Source organism: Delphinus delphis, chromosome 16 (genome assembly GCF_949987515.2).
Source record: "Delphinus delphis chromosome 16, mDelDel1.2, whole genome shotgun sequence".
NCBI classification, from domain to species: Eukaryota; Metazoa; Chordata; class Mammalia; order Artiodactyla; family Delphinidae; genus Delphinus; species Delphinus delphis.
In genome coordinates this window covers 18,999,752-19,013,707 of record NC_082698.1, presented here as the reverse complement: position 1 = coordinate 19,013,707, position 13,956 = coordinate 18,999,752, and the positions used below count along the sequence as shown (strand labels likewise).

Here is a 13,956-nt window from a genome sequence, read left to right as displayed (position 1 = left end):
GCACTCCTCTGGGTGCCCTCAGCAAATACTTAATTTTTCTGTGCTTTGGGTGTGGTGAGTATGATGATAATACCTCCCTCAAAGAGTATAAACTAAGGTGGCTGTTATAATTCCTGATACACTGTAAGTGGTCAGTAAGTATTAGCTGCTGCTATTATATTTTTTAAGAGAAAATTTTACTTTATCCCAGCATTTAAAACAATAATCCCACTTAAAAACAGTGGTTTAAGATCTCATTTTAAACTTTATATGAAAGTATAAATATTTGGGTGAAGAGAGTATAAACAGCTTATGATAATGTAAAATGAATTTCCCTACAAATGCTCATAAAACACTATTTCTAGAAGTAATAGAGTATAAGGCAGAGGGTTAGTTAACTCCTAACACCAAACTTAGCAATACTATGTAGTTTAATAAACTATTTTAGGTGTAGTTCACCTTCTTGATTTTAGTGATGTTCAGACAGTTGAAGCTTAAAGTGGATCAGTATTTATATGTAGAAAAAGATGTATTTATCTTATCCCCAAATTTTGAGTGTTTCTCTGATTTTTTCCAGTCAGGGAGAGAGAAGGATATATGGGTAATATCTTGATTTTTTTCAAAAATAAAATAAAATTAAATTGAACTATAGGCAGTGACATACTTTTTTTTTTTTGAATAGGAAATGCTAAGAGATTTAAATCTTGGCGAAATGAAAAGTGGAGTACCAGTGTTGGCAGTGTCATTGGCATTGGAGGGAAAAGCTAGTCATAGAGAAATGACATCTAAGCTTCTTTCTGACCTTTGTGGGACAGTAATGAGCACAAATGATGTAGAAAAATCATTTGATAAATTGTTGAAAGATCTACCTGAATTAGCATTGGATACTCCTAGAGCACCACAGGTTTGTATGATTCTTCCTCTTGTTCATTCTCTCCGTCTACTTCACTTGCAAGTATAGAACTAATACATACTCCTAGGAAATTTTATTAGATGAAAGAAGAAAAACTGGCCCATATTCCCTGTCACACAAAGATAGCCCTCTAATGTTTTAGTGTATTTTTTTCCCTAGCTGTTCTCACCCCCGCAACATAGTTTTCATCACACTGTAATTTTATATCTTACTTTTCCCCCCCATGCTCTGTATAGTTTCTAGGTCATGTTTTTTTGCTGTCTGTATATTCTCTATTACATGTAGTTAAGCTGTTTCATGAGCTAGGATTTTTAAAAAACGTAGATTGTTATAATTGAGGATTGAGTTTGCTTCACTAATGTTTATTATAAAAATAATGATAAATAAGATTGTTCCCTTTTGTAGCTTTGTGGGGAAATAATTAGAAAATTCATGACTTATGTATGCTTTTGTTGTTTAGATTCTGTTCAAAGCCTTTTACTTTTATTAGATTTCATACATGCTGACACTATAATATGACTTTCTGGTTTGAAATTGAAAATGTGTGAAATCGTTGCTATTTACCTGAGCAGAGTTTTAAAGCAAGGTAGGAGCACTTAAACATTAATTTAGGAATAGACTATAGGTAGGTTAACATAAATGCTGTTTCTGTTTTACTTTCCTGTGACAGACAGTAAGTAGTCTGTGTCAGTATTGAGCTGTGATTCAAACATGAATTTTTTTTCTTTTTATACAATACCCATACTTTAAAAAAAAACTGTACATAAGTTAATAGTCATTATGGAAGTTTTGAAAAATAGAAGGCAAAAGGAAGAAAGGACAGCAAAAATAACCACTGTTAACATTTTGGTGTTTAAATCTTCTGTTCTACTTTTTGTGGGTATATATCAGTGTATGGTTTTTACATATCCTTACGTTTTTTGTTTTAATAAAAAGTGGAATCATACTGTATATGTTACTTGGTAAACTTCATTTTTCTTACACCATAAAATGTGGTAAACATATTTGGCCACACGGTGTACCGTCTTACATAAATACCATTCAACCACACAATTACCGTTAGACACTAAGTTGTTTCCAGTTTTTTTAAGAAATAATGCTATGAACATACTTTCAGATAAGTATTTGTGCACAGCTTTTCCCCCTCAGATAAATTCCTTTAATCAAACAGTTTTGAGAGACCATAGTCCAATTTTTTTCTTTCCAGAAGAGATGTTTCTCTTGACTATTAAGTCATTGACTTACTAGCAAGTATTTTTGATTATATGCTATGTTTCAAGCAGTGTGCAACGTGTTGGGGATTCAGTAGTGAGCAAAACAGATATTTTATGCCCCCATGGCTTTTAACTTGAAGGTTAAGATGTGGGAGTGTATGCCAGGCATAAACAGTAGGTGCTAAATAGGTGTTTTTTGAATACTCCAACATGTCTTAGGTATTGACTGTGTAGTTCAACCAGTCTTTATCATTTATGTTTTTAGAAATTGTGTCCTATAAAGCTTTATTTTAGATTTTTTTATATAGCTCTTTTTTTTTTTCTTATTATAGCTGGTGGGCCAGTTTATTGCTAGAGCTGTTGGAGATGGAATTTTATGTAATACCTATATTGATAGTTACAAAGGAACTGTAGATTGTGTACAGGCTAGGTAAGTAAATTAATTTTTCTACTTAGACTTTCAAAATAGGGGAAAGTTCTACAGGATTCTGTTGAAATGACACTTGAATTAATCAGACTTTGTGGACGCCTATTTGTCATTTTTGTGTACTCTTTACCATTAAAACAAAATTGAGAGATTCTTGACATGATATAACAGAAAGAAGACAGTACTATAATGCAGAAGTTCTGGGTTTTAGCTAAACTGTTAGCTACCTTTATGTCAAGCCACTTTTCTCTCGGCCTCAGTTTCCTTATTTATAAAATGAAAGGATGGGACTTGGAATGTTTTTTAAGGTCCCTTTAGGTTTTAATATTCTGTAATTATTTAATATTCTAATAAGATGGACAGTATTAACAAAGGAGCCCTGTTTTCAATTCTATATTTATTTGCTATAGAAATCTTAGGAAATAATGTTTTTCACTTTTTTCTTTGGTATAATTTTAAGCTAAATGTGATATTTGGGAGTTATGCTCAGTGATTTTTCATAACTTCCTGGAAACTTAGACTTGTACTTAGCCATGTCTTAGGTTTTCACAGGTATAGATATTAATTTTCTAGGACTACTTCAGGTCAGAGTGGCATGGTTGCCCTGGTGGAAAGGCATGGATCTATGTAAAAGTTAGTTTTAGGTGAAACATTGCTTCTCAGGCTAGATCAGTAATTTTGAAATAACGTTATTAGACTTTTGTTGACCAAGAAATGGAAATGAGTGAGAGAATATTAATATGAGAAGCAACTTTTTTTTGTTCCCAACTTTTTATCTTGAAAAATAGTTTTTTAAGAGACTTCTGAACTTTAGGTTGCTTTTATGTTATATGAAAGCTTTTAGTGTATATGGGGTTTTTTCCCCCAACTTCATCCATAATTTGGTCAATCTCAAGCATGTCCATATGTCAAAATTAACTTTTTTTTTTTTTTGTAGAGCTGCTCTGGACAAGGCTACCGTGCTTCTGAGTATGTCTAAAGGTGGAAAGCGCAAGGACAGTGTTTGGGGCTCTGGAGGTGGGCAGCAGTCTCTTAACCACCTTGTTAAAGAGGTAACTACTGGGCATTGTCTTTAGCTTAATTTATATGTATTCTTCAAGGAAACAAACTCTACCCTCTAGCTGGTATTGTTGTGGACAAAAATTAATTTCAGTCTTATAGCTGCAAGTGGAAAATGGAATAATCCTTATATATTTGGATTTATGCCCTTTTGCTATAAATTATACAATAATTATATAGTCATTATTAAATTTTTATGGTTTCTCTGACTTAAACTAAGACTGTGTTAAGTTAAAGGGGCTTTCATGAAGTTAAAGGGGTTTTCATGAAGAAGGCTGTGTAGGAACCTCAAAGGAATACCTAAAGTCTTTTTCTTGGAATGTAAAATTTTTCAGACTGTTGAGTTTCTGTTTTGTAGTTATTCAGTAAATGTCCATATTTATAAGAGCAGTTTGAAACTGGGTGGTCTCAGATTGTAAGTTATGCATTATGAACACTAGAGTAGATCAGAGTGGTAGATTTTTGTAGGGAAGTTCACTACCTGTATGCATTCTTTAAAAGAAAAAGTAATTGGTTTTTGCATTAATACCAGATTTATTCTCTCTGGATTTTTTTTTCTGGCAGCAAAGTGATATTCTATAATAAGAAACCAGAAAAAGTAGTTAATCCTATTTGAAGATTTTTAAGAAAATTAGAAGATTTATATAGTACATGTGCTTCTGATTTTTGAGTATAATCTTTCATGTGACTATAGTTTTGATATTTAATAAATATTTTAATGATATGTATACCAAGTTTGAGTGTTAAGGAGCTCTAAATATTGTTAGAGCTTTGACCAGTTTTGTTTTTATATATGTTAAGGTAGATGAGTTGGTGTTTGTAATGTCATGATTGCAATATCTGTTTTAAAAAATTTTTAAAGTTATTACAAAAATTGAGGTATAAAAACAGTGGAAGTACCGGAGCAGTTCAGCAAGAAAATAAAATAAAGGCATCTAAGTTGGAAAAGAAGAAGTAAAACTATCTCTGTTCCCAGATGACATGATCTGTATACAGAAAATCCAAGTGAATTCTCAAAAAAACAAAAACACCAAACTATTATAAACGAATTCAGCACAGTTGCAGGATACAAGATCAGTGTACAGAATTTAATTCTAGGTCTTTTGTACACTAGCAATGCAATGAATGGTCTGAAATGAAATTAAGAAAACAGTTGCATTTGTAATAGCATAAAAAAGATTAAAATACAAAGGAATAAATTTAACAAAGGAACTGCAAATCTTGTGCACCAAAAACTGCAAAACACTGTTGAAAGCAATTAAATAAGGCCTAAATAAGTAGAAAGATATCCCATGTTTATGGACTGAAAGATTTAATATTGTTAGGATGATAATGCTTCTCAAAATTAATATTTTGAGAAACTGCCGAACTGTTTTATGGTATGTGAATTATCACAACAACAAAAAATGGTCACGATGAAATTGAAGTAAAACTACCAATATATGAGGTTGACATTATTTGGATATTCATTTATTTTACATGGAAGGATGAGTTGGACAGAGAGGACTTTCAGAAATATATACATGTATTTATAATTTATCGTTCTCAACAATACATGGGACCCAATGGGAAACACTTAAATACTTTAAATTAATAACAGTTAAAAAACTAAGTGATATAATTTAAATAATAAATATATTAGCTTATAATTATAAAGTGAAAATACTTTATTCAAGTAACATGCTTCAAATATTTATTTTCCTAAAGCATAATAACAATTATTCATCAAGATATATTCTGTTGATCAAATTTTACTATACTTTTAATGGAAATACATTGTAGAAGTTGAAAGTAGAACATACTTAAATGAGATTTCAGTCAGCCAATATTCATTGAGTGTCTGTCTACTAGGTGCAAAGATTATTTTAACAGGCGATGTATAGGGGAGGACATTCCTCGTTGAAGTTCTTGTGTTGAAAAACTTCTTTTCTCTGGAGCCATAGATGTTCTTGTGCAACTTTCAACAGGAGAGTCAAGACTTGCCTCCTTAGCTATAACTGGAAGCTGAATTACTGACGAACGTTTTAAATAATGGTCCTCAAATCTTCAGTTGTAGAGAAAAGAGAAAACTGCTTTGGAAATCTTTGCCCTGTCTAGTAAAGCCCTATTATCTCTCATTTTTTGGCTCCCACTTAATGTCATGCCGATGGAAATGGGTTTGCACCACTTTAAAAATTCATTTTGAGACTTTCAGTTAGTGCCCTCTAGTGGTATTTAGGGTCCCTTGTTTTACAGGGAGCATTGAAGCATTATGGTCACAACTCAGGCCAAACACATCTTAAGTCTACTCATCGATCGCAGTGGATTATTGAAACACACCGAAACACTGCATTACCTTCATGACTATGAACCATTTAAAATTTGGGAATTTGCTTTTTAATTATTAAAAAATTCTGTTATGATAGTGTCATGTCAAGACTATTCTTAGACAACTGTCTGTGACCTATTTATCATGTACTATATTGAGATGAGGGTAAATAAATCCTTAGGCAAAACAGAATTTTTTAAAAATCAAGAATTCTAACACATCTCAATCTTGAAATCTAATAGATTGTTATGCTGCTGAAAGAGTATTTACTCTCTGGAGACATATCTGAAGCTGAACATTGCCTTAAGGAACTGGAAGTACCTCATTTTCACCATGAGCTTGTATATGAAGTAAGATTACTTTGACATTCCAAAAAGAATTATTAAGTGTTCCTTTTTGCACCACAGTGACATAATGCTTCTTTAATAACATACATTTTTGTTTTCTTTTAAAAATTTTAATATTAAGGGGGAGAGGGTTTTACAATTTTTTCTTTTTTTATCAAGGTATAATTTAGAGTAAAATATACTCTTTAGCTGTGCAGTTCAATGAAGTTTTGACAAATGTATCAAGTCACATAATCACTATCTCAGAATATAGAACATTTCCATCACTTCCAAAAGTTTGGGGCTAACCTGCTCCCCTACCACTATCATCTCCTGGTAACCACTAATCTAATGTTTGTCCCTATAGTTGTGCCCTTCCCAGACTATCAGTCATATAAATGGAATCATACTGTGTGTCTGACCTTCTTCAGGTAGCATAATGCATTTAAGATATGTCCATGTCATTTTATGTAACAGTAAATTCACTTTTTAGTGCTGGGTGATATTGCATTTAATAGACCTACCATATTGTTTCCAGTTTGAGTGATTATTAAAAAAAAGCAGTCATAAATATTCACTCACAGGTTTTGTGTGGACATATCTTTTCATTTTTCTCGGGTAAATACCTAGGTGTTGAATTTCTGGATCATACAGTAAGAGTATTTTTAACTTTATAAAAACATTCATATTCATGATATGTACTTTCCAGATTTTTCCTTTATTTTATAATATCTTTATTAAAATAATGTTTTCATTCCAGAATATGCCCCCTTAACATATTGTATTAGATGTTTGGCAATATGTTAACACAATGCATTGGCTTTAATTTCTATATAGCATCTGTCATTTTATCTCAGATAATGATAATGCCAGGAGGTTTGAGTTAAATGAAAAGTACTTAGATAATGTTTAGCAGTTCTAGATTTAAATCTTAGCCTTGCACTTCTCATCTGTGTGCTTTTGAGTGATTCATTTTAACTTTTAAAGTATTAGTTTCCTCATCTTATTATTTATTTATTTATTCCCCCCCGACACACACACTGTATTTTATTTTTACAAGAGATAAATAAACTGACACCAAGCATTGTAAATGGATGATCGCAACAAAAGCAACAATGATTGCAACTACTGAATACGAAACACACTCATATTATGTCATATGACGTTCAGTCCAGTAATCCTCCACTGCAACAGCTCCTTTACTTTGCAGTGATAATTAATTTGTATATTTTTTGCCTCTGAGTCCTTGTTGGATTTTTTTTATTCAAACAAAGTCACAAAAATTATAATTATAATCATCCTCATCTATACATGTATATACACATATTAGAGATGAGATCTGATAGATTTTAGGAGTAGTTTCTTATATGAAAATGAGCAATAATTCAATCATTTATTCCATTTTTAGGCCATTGTAATGGTTTTAGAGTCAACTGGAGAAAGTACATTTAAAATGATTTTGGACTTATTAAAATCTCTTTGGAAATCTTCTACCATTACTCTAGACCAAATGAAAAGAGTAAGTATAACATTATTTTGAACAATTTTTAGGCTTACATCTTAAATATATATGATTGAATACAGATTACAAATTGTCAATGAATTTTCTTTTAGGCTTGTGTAGTAATATTATGCCTATATATATATATATATATATATATATATAAATGGTACTGTTTATGTTTGAACCTCTTATAGCCATTTCCTGGCAAGTAATAAATACTCCAGTATTTTTGAACCTGTATTTTGGAAAATGTGATGTGTATGTGTTCTTCAAGAGTTCTAAGATACGATAATTTCTTTTTTATATCTAGAGAGAAACATGAATTTCTAACAAATTTATAAAGTACTTAATTTATTCCTATTTAAAATTGTATGCATTGTTATTAAATATTGGTGAGGTTCTTACTTGCCTTTTATTTTTTAAAAATGTAGTAAATGTATTATAGAGAAGTAGATGGGGAAGAAATGTGTCCAACGTCTAATGTCTGCCTGAAGCTCTTTTGAGAGAACAGTTTTAAAGAAAATATTCTGTAAAAAAATAGACTTACTCTTTGTACTTTTCGAGGTTAGGATCTGACTGCAGTCTAATTATATGAACATTTGGCCTTAAATATAGATTGATAATAGTGATGGATTGTATGGCATTATGTATTTTATATGGGCTAACAACTCTGTATGTAATTCCATTGTTTTTAGGGTTATGAGAGAATTTACAGTGAAATTCCAGACATTAATCTGGATGTCCCACATTCATACTCTGTGCTTGAGCGATTTGTAGAAGAATGTTTTCAGGCTGGAATAATTTCCAGACAACTCAGAGATCTTTGTCCCTCAAGGTACTTTGTTTATTACTTTCTCAACGTGAAATACTGGCTGAGGTGCTTGGGAGGGCTAAGCTAATTTTCTGTTATTCCAGCTGTGTCTGAAAAATAATAGTATCTTCCCTGAAGTCACTCATCAGTGAAAATCATCTGAATTTATGGAGAAACAAGGGTGAAGCTTATTTTGTTCTCTTGTAAATCTGTATAGGACTACCTCATGAAGCCACAGTTCATTGGAAGGAAAATAATTTTGTGGAGTAGTTCTGTGTACCAGGCTCTGTTCTAAGTGGTTTAAATATTATTTCAGAGTAGATATCACCAGTGAGATGAAAAAATTGAGGCTTACGGCAGTGTAATGTACATTTTCTAAGGTCACGGTAGAAGCCAAGGATGGATCCAGACTTTTTCTGGCTTTTAAGATCTAGGTTCGTTCCTGTATTTCATGTGGGTTCCTTTTGCTCCCTCATAGAATGGAGAATTGGGACTGATTGGATTTTACCGCTCTAGAAAGTGTGTGTGTGATTCTTTTGGAGGTATTATATATGTGCTGCTAGGTTCAAACTCCTTAGGAGTTGATGAATTTTTTTTGTTATTGTTAAAGCTTATAATGAAGTTTGTATTGTAATAGATATAAAAGTTTAGCAACAGCTAACCCTCTGGTCTGGGTCTGTTTTATATTTTAAGTTTTTGTAATTTTTATATGAAGAAGTTTCAGTCTTTATGTATTTTTATGTAAGTGCACTGTGAGAATTAAATCTCAAAAAATACTTCCCGATAGTGTCCTTTGCTCTACAAAGTTTAGAAGCCATTAAGAGAGAAGAAAAAGATAATGGTGGAATATACATTTTAATGGCTTTGATAAAAATGTTTGAAAATGTAGATCTCTACTTTGGTGATGGCATCATTGATGTACTGATGTGCCAAGTGGTATACATCAGTAACAACTGCCAGCTTTGGCAAGGCTTTCTGCTACTTGCTGCTTCATTTCCAGCCTTGATCTCCTAATATTATAGTGTGAAGCCTTTACGTTCAGGAAAATACAGCTGGTTTACATTTAGACTTAGTATGAAAAGGGGTTAACTTTGGCACTGGCTCTTTTAAAAAGTTTTTCAGCCTCTATTCAAAGGTCTAACTAGTTACTTCTACTGTGGCTTTACTTTCAAGGATCATTTGAAGAGATGTCTAAACCTTCTATGTATTCCATAGAACTTTTACTTTTTATCTCTATCCTTTTGCTTATTTGGACGGAGTGCACATTTATGTGTGACCTTGAATGCCTGTGTGTATTGGTCTAGGGTCAGAGAATAATAAGGGCTAATCCTGCTCAAGTTCTGTTTAGCACTTACTGCTTTAGGCTGCTGTTCAACTGTTCCTCTTGGGCTGCTGTCACTACATGTAGCTAGTGTGTGGTTACATTATAGAGGAAGGTCTCTTGAGTTTGAAATAGCAGAAATCTCAAAATGGGGCATATGGGACTTCCATATGGGACGTCCAGTGGTAAAGAATCCGCCTTACAATGCAGGGGACATGGGTTCATTCACTGGTCGGGGAACTAAGATCCCACATGCCGCGGGACAACTAAGCCCGCACACCACAACTACTGAACTCGTGTGCCTCAACAAGAGCCTGCGTGCTGCAAGCTACAGAGCCCACGTGCTGTGGAGCCCGCACGCCGTGACTACAGAGCCCATGCACCCTGGAGCCCGCGCACCACAGCTACAGAGCTGATGCGTCCTGGAGCCCACGAGTCACAACTAGCGAGAGTAAACCCGCATGCCACGATTAGAGAGAAGCCTGCGTGCTGCAATGAGACAAGTCCACATGCCGCAATGAAGACCCAACACAGCCAAAAAAAAAGAACATAAATAAGTAAATATTTTTTAAAAAGGGGCATATACTGGAATTAACTGGACTCTGTTTTTCCACATTCAGGTTATGGCTTTTCTATATCTGAGAAAAAAACTAAACATTTTTAAACATAGATATTTTGATAGCTTCTGTAGCTCTAGTTTGCATAATTCCCAATCATGTTGGTGTTTCCTAGTTGGTTCAGTGTTTAGCTTTCAAATAATATTAATGACATACTAGAAATAAATACAGGCATACCTCATTTCATTGTGCTTTGCAGATGCTGTGTTTTTTACAAATTGAAGGTTTGTGGCAACCCAGCGTTGACAAGTCTATTGGTGCCATTTTCCCAACCAGCATTTGCTCACTTTGTGTCTGTGTTGCATTTTGGTAGTTCTCAGTATTTCTAACCCTCCACCAGCAAAAAGATTAATGACCTGTTAAAGGCTCGGATAATAATTAGCATTTTTCAGCAATAAAGTAGTTTTAAATTTTGATATGTACATTGGGTTTTTAGACATAATGCTTATTGCACACTTAATAGGCCACAGTATTGTGTAAACATAGTTTTATATTCAGGAAACCAAAAAATTCATGTGATTGTAATGTGATAGCACTTTATTGTGGTGATCTGGAACTGAACCCACAATAATTTTGAGGCATGTTTGTATTAAATTTCCAGACAGCATAATAATGTTTGCCTTATTTATATTTTAATTTTTTTTTTTACATGACTTCATTTGGACAGTGAACTTATTTCAATCATCAAGCTTTTATTTAACTAAAAACTGCTCAGATTAAGCAGTTCATTTGATATGTTCTAGGATACGTATCAGAGGAAGTCTTTTCAAAAGACTTAGAGGAATGCTGACTTTTAAAAATATAAATGACAATACACCCCTTCAAAAATTAATGAATAACCAAAAAAGATGAAGTTTTAAATTCTTTTAGTTGACTGTAGTCAGAATTTGTTTTTTTTTTTTTTAACATCTTTATTGGAGTATAATTGCTTTACAATGGTGTGTTTCTGCTTTATAACAAAGTGAATCAGTGATACATATTATTATATCCCCATATCTCTTCCCTCTTGCGTCTCCCTCCCCCCCCATCCCACCCCTCCAGGTGGTCACAAAGCACTGAGCTGTTCTCCCTGTGCTATTTGGCTGCTTCCCACTAGCTGTTAGTTTTACATTTGGTAGTGTATATATGTCCATGCCACTCTCACACTTTGTCCCAGCTTACCCTTACCCTTCTCCGTGTCCTCAAGTCCATTCTCTAGTAGGTCTGTGTCTTTATTCCCATCTTGCCCCTAGGTTCTTCATGACCTTTTTTTTAGCTTCCATATGTATGTGTCAGCATATGGTATTTGTTTATCTCTTACTGACTTACTTGACTCTGTATGACAGACTCTAGGTCCATCCACCTCACTACAGATAACTCAATTTCGTTTCTTTTTATGGCTGAGTAATACTCCATTGTATATATGTGCCACATCTTTATCCATTCATCTGTTGATGGACCCTTGGGTTGCTTCCATGTCCTGGCTATTGTGAATAGAGCTGCAGTGAACATTGTGGTACATGACTCTTTCTGAATTATGGTCTTCTCAGGGTATATGCCCAGTAGTGGGATTGCTGGGTCATATGGTAGTTCTATTTGTAGTTTTTTAAGGAACCTCCATACTGCTCTCCATAGTGGCTGTTTCAATTTACATTCCCACCAGTAGTGCAAGAGGGTTCCCTTTTCTCCACACCCTCTCCAGCATTTATTGTTTCTAGATTTTTTTGATGGCCATTCTGACTGGTGTGAGATGGTATCTCATTGTAGTTTTGATTTGCATTTCTCTAACGATTAATGATGTTGAGCATTCTTTCATGTGTTTGTTGGCAATCTGTATATCTTTTTTGGAGAAATGTCTATTTAGGTCTTCTGCCCATTTTTGGATTGGGTTGTTTTTTTTTTTGATATTGAGCTGCATGAGCTGCTTGTAAATTTTGGAGATTAATCCTTTGTCAGTTGCTTCATTTGCAAATATTTTCTCCCATTCTGAGGGTTGTCTTTTGGTCTTGTTTATGGTTTCCTTTGCTATGCAAAATCTTTAAGTTTAATTAGGTCCCATTTGTTTATTTTTGTTTTTATTTCCATTTCTCTAGGAGGTGGGTCAAAAAGGATCTTGCTGTGATTTATGTCATAGAGCGTTCTGCCTATGTTTTCCTCTAAGAGTTTGATAGTGTCTCTGGCCTTACATTTAGGTCTTTAATCCATTTTGAGTTTATTTTTGTGTATGGTGTTAGGGAGTGTTCTAATTTCATTCTTTCACATGTAGCTGTCCAGTTTTCCCAGCACCCCTTACTGAAGAGGCTGTCTTTTCTCCATTGTATATTCTTGTCTCCTTTATCAAAGATAAGGTGACCATATGTGCGTGGGTTTATCTCAGGGCTTTCTGTCCTGTTCCATTGATTTATATTTCTGTTTTTGTGCCAGTACCATACTGTCTTGATTACTGTAGCTTTGTAGTGTAGTTTGAAGTCCGGGAGCCTGATTCCTCCAGCTCTGTTTCTAAAGATTGTTTTGGCTATTCAGGGTCTTTTGTGTTTCCATACAAATTGTGCAATTTTTTGTTCTAGTTCTGTGAAAAATGCCATTGCTAATTTGATAGGGATTGCATTGAATCTGTAGATTGCTTTGGAAATTAATGAATAACCAAAAAAGATGAAGTTTTAAATTCTTTTAGTTGACTGTAGTCAGAATTTGTATCTGTTTTCATGTTTGTGTTCTTTTCATTGCAGGGGCAGAAAACGTTTTGTAAGTGAAGGAGATGGAGGTCGTCTTAAACCAGAGAGCTACTGAATATAAGAACTCTTGCAGTCTTAGATGTTATAAAAAATATATATATCTGAATTGTAAGAGTTGTTAGCACAGTTTTTGGTTTTTTTTTTTTTAGCACTTGTTTTGGGTACAAGGCATTTTTGAAATTTTGTAAACTTACATTTAAGGGAAATTTTTAAAGTAAGTGTTTTTTCTTTTTCTTTTTTGAGCGTGTAAAGGAGGGACAGAAAAGTAACCACTTCTTAAGTGGGATATTCTCATAAGCTACCTTTTTTAAGTGCCATGTTTATGACATAATCATTCCAAGTTTTGCATTGATGTCTGACTGCCACTCCTTTCTTTCAAGGACAGTGTTTTTGTAGTAAAATCACTGGTTTATACAAAGCTTTATTTAGGGGGTAAAGTTAAGCTGCTAAAACCCCATGTTGGCTGCTGCTGTTGAAATACTGTGCTTTGGGAGTAAAAAAAAAAAAAAAAAAAAGTTATTTCTTTGTCTTAAAGAATTTTAAAAAAATGACTTAGTTATGAGACTTATTCATCTTTCCAGGGAACATTGCTCGGTCTTAAAGACTAGACAGTTAAGTAAATGGTGGCTGGAACATCTATTTTTCTACAAAACTGGACGAATGAACCCAGTTCTAGAAGAATGTATGACAAAATAAAACATGTGAAGCAGTGTTGATTCTTTATTGGGAGTACCTTTATTTTAGGGCTTTCAAAAAACATATT

General features: G+C 33.5%; 1 protein-coding gene across 2 annotated transcripts in view; it reads left to right on the top strand.

Moving 5' to 3' along the window:
* Positions 1-13,916, top strand: part of PDCD4 (programmed cell death 4) — a 30,094-nt gene extending 16,178 nt beyond the window's left edge. For both annotated transcript variants that reach the window (XM_060034080.1, XM_060034079.1), the window contains exons 6-12: positions 662-883; positions 2,439-2,536; positions 3,471-3,585; positions 6,143-6,250; positions 7,635-7,745; positions 8,426-8,565; positions 13,188-13,916. In XM_060034080.1, the coding sequence (XP_059890063.1) occupies positions 662-883; positions 2,439-2,536; positions 3,471-3,585; positions 6,143-6,250; positions 7,635-7,745; positions 8,426-8,565; positions 13,188-13,248 (855 nt within the window). In that variant the 3' untranslated portion in view covers positions 13,249-13,916. The remainder of the gene's footprint in view (positions 1-661; positions 884-2,438; positions 2,537-3,470; positions 3,586-6,142; positions 6,251-7,634; positions 7,746-8,425; positions 8,566-13,187) is intronic.
* The last annotated feature ends 40 nt before the right edge of the window (positions 13,917-13,956 follow it).